Here is a 15,118-nt window from a genome sequence, read left to right as displayed (position 1 = left end):
GCAACTCCCCGCCGCCATGACGTGACACCCGCTCGTAAATAACGCTTATCGCCCACGACTCCGCCCCGAGGGGAGATATTTGCGATCAGCAACCTCTGCCCCCCTCCCCCTCTTACCTTTTTTCCTTATCAACCCCGCCAACTTCCAGGGCCAGGGGACGTCTCTCGCGGCGGCCATCTTGCGAACCCAACACCGCCACCGAGAGAAAGGTTTGTTTGCCTCAACAAAATTTTTGTTTATATATGGCGAAACAAATATTTTTTGTTATTTAAAACACTATAATATTTTGTAGTAGGAAATATTCTGTTGACCCAACAAAATGATGTTATTAACTCAAATAATATATATTTGGTTAGGTGTAACAAATCATTTTTGTTACTTACCGAGTTTGGTTGAGCTAATAAAAATATTTTGTTCCACCAAGTAAATATTTGTTTCGCCATTATATGAACAAATATTTGTCTGATTCAATCAAACCTTTTTGTCTGTGCGCGTCGACTCGCCTGCATGACGAGGCGTCAGCACCGCCATTTTGTTTTTGTGTTTGTAAATGAAACAGGAATGTTCACGTAAAACTACAGATAAATTTAAAATTTGTACACTCACAGAAAAAAACTGCATTAATATAAAAAAAATTTTGACGTGACAACGTCTAATAAATAGGGACCGGAAAAATTCGCGGATTAAATGACCTCTAGGATAGCCCCCATTATCATCTGCATTTCTCAAGTAAACACGCGTGTTCATTGGTTACTAAATTGTGAGGCGTCTCCACTGGGTAGCTTGTGATTCGACGCTTCTTTGGTCGATAGTCTGTCATTGGCCCAGAGAGCTCCAGTTAAACCGCGAGCCAATAGCAGAACCAGAAGATTATACACATGTTTGAATTTCAGCCTATCACGAAATGAATCCTCGAATTTTTCCGGTCCCTACTAATAAATCTATGAACGCCGGCTGCACGTACTAAAAAGTGTCTCGTTACGCTGTGTCCCGTTACGCTCATTGTACGCTTGCGCCACATCTATCTCTCTTCCACTCGATTGGAACAACCATCGATTTGACTTTTTCGAGGCACATTAAACTTGAAACACTCCCATTCGTTTCCTACTTTTCCTATCATCGTCCTATCCTTAACAGAATAACACAGATTGGAAGAAGTTAAATAGCAAATATGTATAAATGTTATAGTTGAAATAATCTCTTCGTTAAATTAATAAACATATTTGAATTAATGAGTGCAAATAAAAGTAAATTTATCAATTAAATTGTAGTTTTCATTTCACTCCTTCTTTGTGTCCATACAAAATATTGATAATTCAATAAAAATGATTCAATTTTATTTATATAAGTATGCAAATATTTCATCAATGTTTTGTTATCACGTTGTCACTTAAACTATCGTCCGTAAACCAACTTTACAGACAACCAATTTTCCCCCCCCCCCCCCCTTCCGGTTTTTACCCAGTAAGCCGTTCCCTAAATAACTTTCCAATTTTAACTGCGCACGTCCACAAAGCATAATAAAACAAAATGAAGTTCAATAATTTAACATTCGATTATATTTTTCATGTGTTTTAAAAGAATCGCTTATATGCTTGAATGATACATAAATTAAAACATAAAATTTATGCGCCAATTTTCGAAAGGAATAATCGGCATTATCATGTATGCAGAAATAACCATAGCCATTGGTCGTACAAAGTTACGATATCTTTCTTGTAATATTACAAACTATTACTTGGCAACTGGTTTACAAAGATATATTTTGGAAAAAATACAGAATATTTCCCATGTACACAAGCCATGCGTGTGTTTATAAAGTTTCATTTTAATCAAACGAATTTAATTTATTCATTTATTAATTTAACTTCAGGCAAATTACAAAAGATGCGCGGACACGTATGAACAATATATATCACGCCGTTATTTTTTTCTGGAAATGTTGTGCCTGCTGGCTACGAAATATTGAAACAAATTACAACTCGAATCACCGTAATAAATAATGGAACCCTAGCACGTGAATGGGTGGAACGCCAAATTAGTATAAAAAAGGCGTGTCCTCCCCCCGAACTTAATGCGAATGACGTCGAACAAGAATCGTGGGATGAGAACTAGACGGACGGGATGGAAAGAAAACCACGCGGATATGCAAATGAGAGAAAGAGGACGCGCAGACACGCAAAGATCGTCCGTCGGATAGCGTGGGTGAAGTACACTGTGTCTCTCATCGCGTGACCACGTGGGCGCATGGGCTTCGTTCCCTTACGCGGACACACGGCGGTGTTGCGTGCGATAGTGGCACTTGCAACTTGTAGCTAAGTACATATTAATAGGTAGAGACCTGCAAAATTCGCGGATTAATTGACCTCTAGGATAGACTCCACAGTCCTTTAAATTCTCGCGGAAATGACACCTGTTCATTGGCTACTGACGCGTGAGACGTCTCAACTAGGCTGTCCGTAATTCGGCACTTTCTTGGTTTAGTGTTTCCCATTATCTCACAGTTCCCCTGATAAAATGTGGGCCAATCGCAGAAGCGGTACGATGATATAGTTGTTTTGAAGCTAGCCTATCGCGAAATGAATCCGCGAATTTTGCATGTCTCTATTAATAGGTAGAGACCAGAAAAATTCGCGGAATCATTTCGTGATAGGCTGAAATTCAAACATGTGTATAATTATGCTGGTTATGCTATTGGCTCGCGGTTTAACTGGAGCTCTCTGGGCCAATGAGAGACTATCGACCAAAGAAGCGTCGAATCACAAGCTACCCAGTGGAGACGACTCACATTTTAGTAACCAATGAACACGCGTGTTTATTTGAGAAGTGCAGAGGATAATGGGGGCTATCCTAGAGGTCCTTGAATCCGCGAATTTGTTCTGTCCCTAATTATTACATAACTAGCGACCCGCCCCGGCTTCGCACGGGTGCAATGCTGGTACTAAATAAACTACAGAATGTATTTATATATACAACGTTGACAGATTTTTTTGTTATTAGACAATACAAACGTGTTTCTCTAGTGGTTACTCTTGAAAGAGCGACATATAATTGGCCATGTGAAAAACACTCAACGCTCAAATAAATCAAAGCCTTGCAACGTTGAAAGTTTGACCCTGCGATATATTAATGGTCATTGCAAAATATATCTTTACCGGAAATTGTAGGCGTTTAAATTGGAACGGTAAATCCGATGGCATCAGAGGAATTCGGGGAATCAATACATCTTCTCCGGTACCGCATTATTCCTCGTAAAAAGTAAAGGATAAAAAATGGTTATTGTGGGTTATCCCTAAGAGAAATACATATACCATCCGGACTTTTTTGTAGACCTTTTTAAGGTGTACAATACTGTAGTACATTATTTTGATATATCTCGTAGGGTTCAGCCAGCGTTTGCAATGTAAGCGCAAAAATTTTGTTTATTTACATCACATTAGAAATCTCTAAAATTATCAGTGTTTCTCTACTATAGGTATTATGCATGTGTTATAGGTACATATAAACCTTTCTCTTGAATCACTCTACCTATTTAAAAAAAAACCTTATCAAAATCCGTTTCGTAGTTTTAAAGATCTAAGCATACATAGGGACAGACAGCGGTAAGCGACTTTGTTTTATACTATGTAGTGAAAAAGCAGTCATGAGGACTGCCGACAGAAGTGAAAACTTAAAAACTATAAACAATCAGTTGTTATTTTCGGATATACAAATTAATTGTTTGATCTTAAATTAAAACTTGTAAATCAAGGTAACCATTATTAATATTAATAACAGAGTTAAGAAAATACAAATATAATTTGAAATAAGAAATACTAACTTTGTAAAATATAATTGTGTAACATAAGACAATATTTTTTGACAAAAATCAGAGAATTTTTCTCAATTTTTACGAAAAAAATATTATCACACAACAATTTTGTTTTATCACGTTAGTAAAATAACTCTTAAATTACTATACATATGCATTGCATTCTAATTTTAAGTATTAAAACAATAAATAATGAGTTTCGTAACTTTTAGGTTATATTGCTGCAAAGACTCCGTTTTCTTCGTTATTCAAACTACTTATATATCTTTGTGAGAATATTAATATATTTTATACTCACTTTTAACTGTACAGTAATCGTATACTTTAGATTTTAAATAAAAATTGAACAAAAACACAATTTGAACACTAATAGGAACAGATAAGTATAGTGTTATCGTCAACACGTCACGTGACCATGTCGATGACGACTTACACGAATTTACTCCCTATCGAAACCTTCCCATATAAGTTTTCACTTCAATAAAATAACAAGTTTTGTTTTACCTTTTTTTAATGTTTTCGTGGCGTTCTTTGCTGCCGTTAGTCAGAGCGAGCTCGCCAGTTAAGCTTACAAAGAAACGAAAAAGCACAAGAACATAAAAAAAAAGAAGCAAAAAAAACCCTAAGGAAACCACGGTAGTTTATAAAACACTCAAGTCACAAGCCGTGAACAATTTGAAACTGTAAAACTACAGAAGAATTTTTCTTCGTCGTGCTTCTTATCATATTAAATGTTTACACTAACACGTGTGAAATTCTTAATCATCTGATTTAAAAGAGCCTTTTGCTTTCACTGTGCAGAAGTCTTATTAACTGAAAACGTGATTTTATCCTTCATTACGCAATTCTTCTTGCATCTTAAAAAAAAAAAATTGGTTGTCTGTAAAGTCGGTTTACGGACGATAGTTTAACGTGACGCCATAACAAAACATTGATGAAATGATTGCATACTTTTATGAATAAAATTGAATCATTTTTATTGAATTATCACTATTTTGTATGGATAAAAAGAAGGAGAAAAATGAAATCTACAATTTAATTGATAAATTTACTTTTATTTGCACTCATTAATTCAAATATGTTTATTACTTTAACGAACAGATTATTTTAACTATAACTTTTATACATGTTTGCTATTTAACTTCTTCCAATCTGTGTTATTCTGTTAAGGATAGGACGATGATAGGAAAAGTAGGAAACGAATGGGAGTGTTCCAAGTTAAATTGTGCCTGGAAAAAGTCAAATACGATGGTCGTTCCAATCGAGTGGAAGAGAGATAGATGCGCCGCAAGCGTACAATGAGCGTAACGGGACACAGCGTGACGGGACAATGTGCGTTACGGGACACTTTTTCGTGCGCGCAGCCGGCGTTCATCGATTTATTAGACGTTGTCACGTCAAAAATGATAATCGCCCGCTGGTCTGCAGGAACTCGTTGCATTGACCCGCACCACGTGGCCAAGACACTCGGGAAACCTGGGGGAGTCGGCGCTACCGTGCGGCGGGGGCCGGCAGTGGGGGAAGGGGGGGGGGGGGCGGCTAGCGGGCCGGGGTCAGGGGTCACGCGGTACTGACCTCCCGCACGCCCCCTGCTCGGCGGCAACACGCCTCGCACCTTGCTCGCTCTCCGCCTTTCCGGCGCACGACTACTCTACTGAATCTGCTCTCGCGTCAACTCTGCGTCAACACTGCACAGGTCTGTTCATCTGTACATTTACACGAAAGAAACTGCAGCACTGCAAAAAATAGAGGGGAATGTCTGTAAAGTCGGTTTAGTTTCACGTGACGTCATATGAAAACATTGATGAAAAATTGCATACCTACTTTTTTATTTTTCAAACATTTATCAAATATCGCACAATGTTGTTCAGTTCACGAGATATGTAGGTTATCGCGCAGATTTCTGTCTCGTTGTTTCGGTCTTCGCAGACGCGTGTTCTGGAGGAACAGCGAGACGCGACTGTTACTCCACGGGATAGCTACCGTTGAAGGGCGCCTCGCAACTGCACACCGGTGCACAGGTGCCTGCAGGAAGCCAGCAGGGACCCCGGGGCGGGGAGGGGAGGCAGGGGTGGGTGGTCGACGGGAAAGCATGACCCAGGAGCGCGGAGGGCCCCCCACCCCACCACCCACAGCGGCGCGAGGTGGGGTCGCGACTCGGCGCGGTGGGAAGGTGCGGACCTTCTGCCCGCCGCGGCGGCTTTCTCCGGGCCGCAGATGTTCGCCAGAGTCGCGCCCGCGAGGAGAGCCGCGGTCTCAGCCAGGTGAGGTCACTGCGCGCGCCCCCCTGGGTCCCCGCCGTCGACACCCGGGGCATACGCCCAGCCTCCGACACCACTCCTCCGGAGCAACCTCCGTGTGTACGTCCTCCCTCTTCGGCAAGCGCGGCTCCAGGAGGGGGGGGGGGCGTTTGGGCGATAGCCCCTCCCGAGACCAATTTCATTGGTCAGTGTATATCTATGTTTACTTAAACATTTGATTCCATACGTTAAACTTTTATCCCATCAAATGTTGCATGGAGCCACTAAGGTTCTGCATTTGAAACCTGTAATTTGCAAAATAATATTCCGAGGCCAATATCTGACCACAATATTTTTTTTTGCAACTACGACCTTTCTCTGTGCGACAGCCCCTCCCGAAAAGTCATCCTGAAGCCGCCATTGGCTCTCGGTCCAGCTGGTCGGCGTGTCTGGTGGGCCGAGCAGCGCTCCCACCAGGTGTCGGTGATGTCCCTTCCGCCGCCGCGGAGTCGTCCTGCACCCGGCTGTCGTCAATACTATCAAAAAAAAAATACGGGGTTGTCTGTAAAGTCGGTTTACAGACGAAAATTTCTAGAGACCGGAAAAAATTCGCGGATTCATTTCGTGAAGGGCTGAAATTCAAACATTTGTATAATTCTGCTGGTTCTGCTATTGGCTCGCGGTTTAACTGGAGCTCTCTGGGCCAGTGAGGGACTATCGACCGAAGAAGCGTCGAATCACAAGCTACCCAGTGGAGACGCCTCACAATTTAGTAACCAATGAACACGCGTGTTTACTTGAGATGTGCAGAGGATAATGGATGCTTTCCTAGAGGTCATTGAAGCCACGAATTTTTCCGGTCCCTAATGATTTCACGTGATAACGTCATAAGAAAACACTGATGAAAATTTGCATACTTTTTAATTTTCAAATATTATGTACATTTTTTTGCAAAATTTAATTTAAATAATTTGTTTAAATTTAAATCACGAACTATTAGTTAAAAATCCCTCCTTAACCTGTTTGATATTAGTAAAAGATTTTTCTCGCACGTTGGTTGGGCGGTTCTTGCGCGCTCGGCTCAGGCGGAACGTGACAATTTTCCGTGCGTGCAGTCGGCGTTCATCGATTTATAAGACGTTATCACGTTAAAAAAAAATGATAAAAACTCCCTGCAAAAAACAAAAACATTATTTCTGGTTTTACTCTAAAAATCGATCCCTTGCGAATGTCCACATTATGTGAAATAATTAAAACCTCTTCGTTGAAAAGTTCGTGAATTTAATTGTATTTTCTAACAGTGCAGTGAGTTGAGAGAAGACAGTGTGAAATGGCCAATTAAATTGTTTATTAGGCACGTTCCTGGAACAGCTAGTCAGTGTAGTTTTGTAGCATTTTTAATTTTCTAACCACCAATATCTGGGTTGCTTCATTGTTTCAGGTTGGCATGTAGGAGAATCCTCCCCTCCCCCCCCCCCCCCAAATTAACTATGAAATATGTACCGAAAAAAAAACGTGCGTTCGGAATCATGTCGCGTATCGATTTAAAAAAAGTTATCTCGTAAGGGCGTAAGTGCGGAGATGCGCTTCTCGAGGAAACCTTGAAGTCATTCTCCTTTGGTGTACAAGCACATGTTACACTGAGTTGCCAGTCAGAAACAGCAAGCTGACGGTTCAGTTACCATCCGTCCACTGATGCCAAGCGCTGACTTGAAATCAGGACAGTGTCGGCTGCTGCGGGAGTGTGTGCCATGTGGTGGACCCCCCCCCCCCCCCACCAAATCACTTTTTGGCACAGGGAGGTCCCCAGTCAGCTGCAGTTTTGGATGTCCCCAGGGCTGTAGGTATGTGTGTCGTTGAGGCGGGATGATAAGTGCGACGCTCGCTGGTGCTTCTAGCGCGGTGTCTCCTCTGGACTGGCGCGCAGTCTTCTCGTCGTCACAGGACAACTGTGATATTTGAGTGGTAACCATAACATTATACGGTTTTTAGACATTTTCACTCTTATGAAGATATAGTTTAAAAACTAAATCCGGAAACAGAACTACTGATCCGTCCACAACAGGCCATTTAGAATGCGTTTCGTAAACAAACTCCAGTGGAATATCTTCGGCAGCAATTTTCCCAATCGCGTGGTTTGTTTGAAAGCTGCACAGACGGTATGCGTGGCCCAGGTAGGCGGCGTCCTTAAAAGAGAGAGACACTTGCTTGTGACCTCCCAGGTGGGCGCAGGCCTGGGAGAGTGTAGCTATTTACACGAGCTTTAAAATGATGGTACCTGGGTGGTTTCCTGAGTTTTTTTTATCAACGTCACTACAGTAAATGCCGGCAAGGCACCTAAGACTGGCGGGGACAGCGTCTCTCGGGATTTAGGTGTGAGGGTCGATTCTCAGGAGGAATTATATAAATAATTCCCCTTGCCGAAACAGCAGATATATTCTGTGTACGGCATTTGTTAATGGACGTTATAAGTTATGATATTTTAATTGAAAAAGAAGTCAGTGCATTTAAAACAAAAAAAGTGTACCTTTTATAAGGAAAATCCTGGGGAACTCAGTTGCCAAAGATATCACTTTAAAAAAATCGCAGTTAATAGCTTTGCAAAATGGTACGAAGCTCTGCCACGCAAACTTCACAAGTGACATCGCTGACTATCCTTGTAAAAGTACATACAGGTGTGACTGGTATAGGTAGAGACCGGAAAAATTCGCGGATTCATTTCGTGATAGGCTGAAATTCAAACATGTGTATAATTCTGCTGGTTATGCTATTGGCTCGCGGTTTAACTGGAGCTCTCTGGGCCAATGAGAGACTATCGACCAAAGAAGCGTCGAATCACAAGCTACCCAGTGGAGACGCCTCACAATTTAATAACCGATGAACACGAGTGTTTGCTTGAGATGTGCAGAGGATAATGGAGGCTATCCTAGAGGTCATTGAATCCGCGAATTTTCCCGGTCCCTAGGTACAGGTAGCCCCAAGTGTCAGTGAGAGAGAACTCCGCCCTCTGCCCGCAGGTGGAAGAGGAACGCAGCAGGCGAGGAGACAGCAGCACGGTCGCCGACCAGGGGGACCGCCCAGGGCACAGCAACAGTCGCCGTCGTCAACTCTGGAGGCCGCAGGAGCGACAGACACCCAGAGCCCTCTGCGATGTTCGCCATAATGCCCATAGAGACGGACGAGCGGCGAGAGTTCAGACGCAAGATGCGGGCCAAGTGCGAGTTCATCTGCAAGTACTGCCAGCGCCGCTTCACCAAGCCCTACAACCTCATGATCCATGAGCGCACTCACAAGGACGACGTGACCTTCACGTGCGAGACGTGCGGCAAGACCTTCAAGCGCCAGGACAACCTCAAGCAGCACAGGTGGGTACCTAGCTGGTGCTTGCTCGGTGCTTGGCGGTGTGGACACCGCTGGGTACTTAGTACTTGCTCGGTGCTGCCCTGGTCGAGCAATGTTCTGGAAAACAAGGTCTTTTTTTATTTAACGGCATAATATCTGAGAAATTACAGCTTTGTGCTACAGATGATTCTTATTTCATTTTTATTTTTATTTTACAGATTAAGTTTCAAACTAGCGATTAACAAAATCTGAAATTTTTTCATCGAGAGATTAATGGTTGTTTTTTTTAATCAAAATAATAACGTCTAAATTCAAGCGACACTGATGATTACAGCAAACATTCAGCCATTGATTTATCGCTTTCGTAATATGTTATTTTATTGGGCATATTTCTGTAAAGATCACATCAAATACAATTCATTAGGGAAAAAAATGGATAGTTAATCAAAACATTGGTACAAAAAAGACGTGAATTATCAACTTTGAAGTGAAATATTGTGAAAATTATGCTTCTTAAACAAAAAAAAAACTACAATTTTAGTGTCCATGCACAACTCTTTTACGTGGAAAAATAAAAAAAAATCTATGAAATATGGTCTTGACGTGTGCTCGTTAGCGGGACTGACCACACTCTGCACGGGGAATAAATACTTGAATGTCCATGTGTGGTCAGATACCTGTGATTGTGTGACACCTGTTAGCCGCCTTGCCGTTTGAACGCAATACTTCATGGGGTCGTTACCACAACGCCGAAATACCATAACGCCGAATGTCAAAACTGACCACAACGCCGACAGCTAGAAAACTGCTGTGTGCCACAACGCCGAAACAACAACTGAATGAAATTGTGTGTGTTTCTTAAATGTACCTTTACGCCGAAATACCGCAATCAAACCTAACCTTACCTAACCTCACCTAGCGTAATATAACCTAACCTAACTTAACCTAGCCTATCCTAGCCTAGCCTAACCTAACCTAGATTAACCTAACCTAGTCTAACCTAACCTAGTCTAACCTAACCTAACCTTTGTGGAAGTCCTGCAATGACATTTTTCGGCGTTAGTGTATTTCAGCGTTGTGGTAATTCGGCGTTGTGGTACACAGCAGTTTTAGAGCTGTCGGCGTTGTGGTCAATTTGGCATTTCGGCGTTGTGGTATTTCGGCGTTGTGGTGCGTCCCCCACTTCATGTCTTGGAGCTTGGAACAGGACAACCATCTCGACATTTCCCGAGTGCGAGTCGAGCTTGTTACCACTGCGTCACCTCGTGCACGGCTGCCAGTCAGGCCGCTTCACGCCGTGAACTGGCCTTGTTCAGTCGAGTGAGCATGATCCAGTAGCTTCCCCCACCAAGCCCTCTACAGGGAGGTCATTATTGCACTGCACTTGAACAACTACTAGCCACTAAACTCGCTTCTTTCCTCGTGCGAACACCCACTCGCCTTCGTATACCGTTTTCTCGTCCACTCGCCCACTCACCACTCTACTAAATTACTGGCACGGTGTAAACCAGCCTCGAGGGCTTGTATATAAACTATGTAAGGCACAAGAACTCAGCGCAAGTATTTTTGAGCTCCCAACTTTCTTGCGTTTTTTCGACGGCCATATTTGAAGAGATGTGTTCCGAATACGTTTATAAATCCAAATGTTATCTGCATGTGCATACCTACATCATGTTCACACTTGTTTAACTTTTCAAACAGTGAAAAAATTAACACTTTTAAATAAATTTATTTTGTTTTTCATGATAAACTTGAATTACCAAAAGAAGCCCGGGGTAGTAATTTTTCTACTGATTCACAATTTTTAATTTCCATGGTTGGTAACGTCTTGCGACTCGCGTGCTTCGTAAACGACTGTGATTTCCTTCCGTGTTGGTTACGTGTTGCGCTGTTACGTCGTTGCGTTCCTGGCGTGGGTCACAACCCCCAGGCAGAGCCGCCCAGAGAGACAGTCGCTGCTACTGCGCGTTGCAGTTCCTGGCGTGGGTCACAACCCCCAGGCAGAGCCGCCCAGAGAGACAGTCGCTGCTACTGCGCGTTGCAGTTCCTGGCGTGGGTCACAACCCCCAGGCAGAGCCGCCCAGAGAGACAGTCGCTGCTACTGCGCGTTGCAGTTCCTGGCGTGGGTCACAACCCCCAGGCAGAGCCGCCCAACGAGACAGTCGCTGCTACTGCGCGTTGCAGTTCCTGGCGTGGGTCACAACCCCCAGGCAGAGCCGCCCAACGAGACAGTCGCTGCTACTGCGCGTTGCAGTTCCTGGCGTGGGTCACAACCCCCAGGCAGAGCCGCCCAGAGAGACAGTCGCTGCTACTGCGAGTTGCAGTTCCTGGCGTGGGTCACAACCCCCAGGCAGAGCCGCCCAGAGAGACAGTCGCTGCTACTGCGCGTTGCAGTTCCTGGCGTGGGTCACAACCCCCAGGCAGAGCCGCCCAGAGAGACAGTCGCTGCTACTGCGCGTTGCAGTTCCTGGCGTGGGTCACAACCCCCAGGCAGAGCCGCCCAGAGAGACAGTCGCTGCTACTGCGCGTTGCAGTTCCTGGCGTGGGTCACAACCCCCAGGCAGAGCCGCCCAGAGAGACAGTCGCTGCTACTGCGCGTTGCTGTTCCTGGCATGGGTCACAACCCCCAGGCAGAGCCGCCCAACGAGACAGTCGCTGCCACTGCGCGTTGCAGTCCCACGAAGACACGAGATCGGAACATTTTTCGATTATTTCCATTCTTTTTTTTTAGTGCGTACAAAAAATAAATGTTTAATGTATTATATGTACAGGCTAGATAATAGACATTATTTAATTAAAATATTAAACCACTAAAACTTTGAAATAATGCGGAAGTGTAATGTAGAGAGTGTAGGTACGTAGACGCTTTGGTGATGAAAGAAGGGCAATGAACAGAGGTATCAATATTTCGCGAGAAGATTCCCAGACTGGCTGAAAGTTGAAACACTGTAGCATCGTCTGTGTTTCGTGACTGGGCGAGTTCATGTCTAGTGTTGCGACACCAGTCACAGTATCTCGGCGCGGGAGCGACCCCGGGCAATCAAGGCAGCGAACGTCTCCAGCTGACGGCCGCCAGCCACTGGTGTTCAGGTGTTCGACCCTCGGCGAGGTCACGCCCCGGTGGGGAACCACGCGTAACTTAGAAACACACAACTTAGAACGTTCATAACTTAGAAACCTCGAAATTCAACGTAACTTAGAAACACTACAACGCAGAACCACACAACTTAGAAACGTCGTAACGTAGAAGGCCACAACTTAGAACTATCACAACTTAGAAACACACGACTTAGAACTGTCATAACTTAGAAACACGTAAACTAGAAACACAACGCTGAACCACACAACTTAGAAACTTCGTAACGTAGAAAGTCACAACTTAGAACTATCACAACTTAGAACACACGACTTAGAAAGGTCATAACTAGAAACACGTAAACTAAAAACACACAACGCCGAACCACATAACTTAGAACTATCATAACTTAGAAACACACAACTTAGAAACACACAACTTAGAAACACATAACTTAGAAACACACAACTTAGAAACACACAACTTAGAAACACACAACTTAGAAACACACAACTTAGAACAGTCATAGCTTAGAAGATTCTATCTTGTGTATTTCTAAGTTATGTGCTTCTAAGTTGTGTGTTTTTAAGTTGTGTTTCTAAGTTGTGTGTTTATAAGTGGTGACAGCATCCCTCGCCGGTGAGAGACGTGGCGGACGTTGCCCCGAGTGTGCCCTTGTTGACGGACGGGTGTGTGTGTGTGTTCGCAGGTGCGGGTGGCGGTGATGCGGCGGCCAGGCGACCAGAACCTGCCCGCGCCTTCCGCTCGTGTAAGTCCGGCTTCCAGGACCTGCGCTGTCGGCGTGGCCACACGGTGTTGTTGTTTACCGCCATTACTAGGGACCGGAAAAATTCGCGGATTCAATGACCTCTTGGATAGCCTCCATTATCCTCTGCACTTCTCAAGTAAACACGCGTGTTCATTGGGTACTAAATTGTGAGGCGTCTCCACTGGGTATAGCTTGTGATTCGACGCTTCTTTGGTCGATAGTCTCTCATTGGCCCAGAGAGCTCCAGTTAAACGGCGAGCCAATAGTAGAACCAGCAGAATTATACACATGTTTGAATTTCAGCCTATCACGAAATGAATCCGCGAATTTTTCCGGTCTCTAGCCATTAGCAATTTAAACATACGTGATGATGCCGATAATCAAGCACAACTACCATTGATCAACTGCTCTAAAAATTCGTGGCAAGACACTTTAAAATGTGTACACTAAACAATGCTACACATTTTGACGAGAGTAAGTTTAAAAAAATCTGTAACTAAAAACATAAAAAAAAATCAATATTCAATGTTAAAACCCCAAAATCATAACACATACACATTTTCTTGTGATGTTTCTTCGCAGGTAAGGGTTTTTCCTAGGATTCCCAAATTGTAAAAAAAAAAAAAAAAGTGTTTTGCATGGCTGAGAAGATATTTCAGTAAAAAATAAACTCTTCACTTAACCAGGAACATGATTCACAACACCGGTAAGTGATGTACATAAGCTTTGCCCAGATGAATGAAGGAAGCTATAACGAAACGATTCAATTACATTATGGTGCTGTGTTCGACTGTGTTCACTTCACCGGGAAGATGGTTAACGCATTTTACTGCAGATAATAACGTTACTTATGGCGGGAAAAAAATCGAGAGCTTTTTTGTTTCAAGATTGTGGCCGAAGAAATGTTTTTTTCTAAATAATCGTGTTTCAACATATAGGAACAAAGACGTGTTGTCAGAGCTCTTGTAAGTGTAGATATTTGATTTATGCTAATACTATTTTTAAAAAAAATGGAAATGAAGCTTGAAATTATACATTTGATGACGGACTTCCTAAATTAAAAAAATTTAATACTTTATATGTGCTACAGTAAAGCATTTCTTGCTATTTTTCTTTTTTTCCTTTTTGACATGTAGGTATAAAATGTTTCTAACAGCATGAACGTCTATGAAAGGGAAAAAACTTCGACAATGTAAATATCTCATTGAAAGTAATATATTATTAATTTCTAAATTTTTTCTTGGTTTACCTTATATTTCTAGGAGCTAAGTGAATGAGAATGATATTATTGTAAGCAAATTATAATCTATTTTGTTGATTTTCATCCTTAAATACGAATAATTGTTACCTATATATTCTTGAGAGGAGCATTTTCGTACCTCAGTTTTAACAACACTTGTCAACCAGGTGAAACTTAATACAATAGTAAATGAAATTCTCTGTAGGTTGTAAATATTATAAATTGTGTAACGTTCTAGGTTTAATTTATACTCTTACAAGAAATGTGTACAAAAAATTAAAAAAATTTCGCTTGCAGTTTTGAGAAGAACTAGGTATTTTATTGTAGAGCAAAGTTATAACTTTTAAGTTCCAGTTTTTTAAATTTTGACTGGAATAGAGACCAAGAAATCTACTTGGGATACTGCATTCGGACAGGATTACGATATTTACAACCACCAAACAATACAAATCACCCTTGCTTATATAATTAATTAGGTTTTATTGTACTGCCAGATGTAATAATTATGACAAATTGCTCACGTGCACTTTTTTTTAGATACGGCATTGCAGTTCTGTACTGTTTGTCACGGAAAAATCTCAATGGTGCATTTAACAAGGCTTGATATCTGTGGGTACATGTTCTCACTTTTAGTTCTTGT

The 15,118-nt window shown here is 42.5% G+C and overlaps 1 protein-coding gene across 1 annotated transcript in view; it reads left to right on the top strand.

Moving 5' to 3' along the window:
• The window catches only part of LOC134542808 (protein drumstick), a 64,520-nt gene that overhangs the window by 46,600 nt on the left and 2,802 nt on the right, over positions 1–15,118 (top strand). The window contains exons 2-3 of the mRNA XM_063387353.1: positions 9,069–9,416; positions 13,179–13,238. Of these exons, the coding sequence (XP_063243423.1) occupies positions 9,202–9,416; positions 13,179–13,194 (231 nt within the window). The 5' untranslated portion in view covers positions 9,069–9,201 and the 3' untranslated portion in view covers positions 13,195–13,238. The remainder of the gene's footprint in view (positions 1–9,068; positions 9,417–13,178; positions 13,239–15,118) is intronic.

The sequence above is a fragment of the Bacillus rossius genome (genome assembly GCF_032445375.1).
Source record: "Bacillus rossius redtenbacheri isolate Brsri chromosome 9 unlocalized genomic scaffold, Brsri_v3 Brsri_v3_scf9_2, whole genome shotgun sequence".
NCBI lineage: Eukaryota > Metazoa > Arthropoda > Insecta > Phasmatodea > Bacillidae > Bacillus > Bacillus rossius.
Note: the sequence above shows the minus strand (reverse complement) of the source record. Positions and strands in the feature narration are given on the sequence as shown.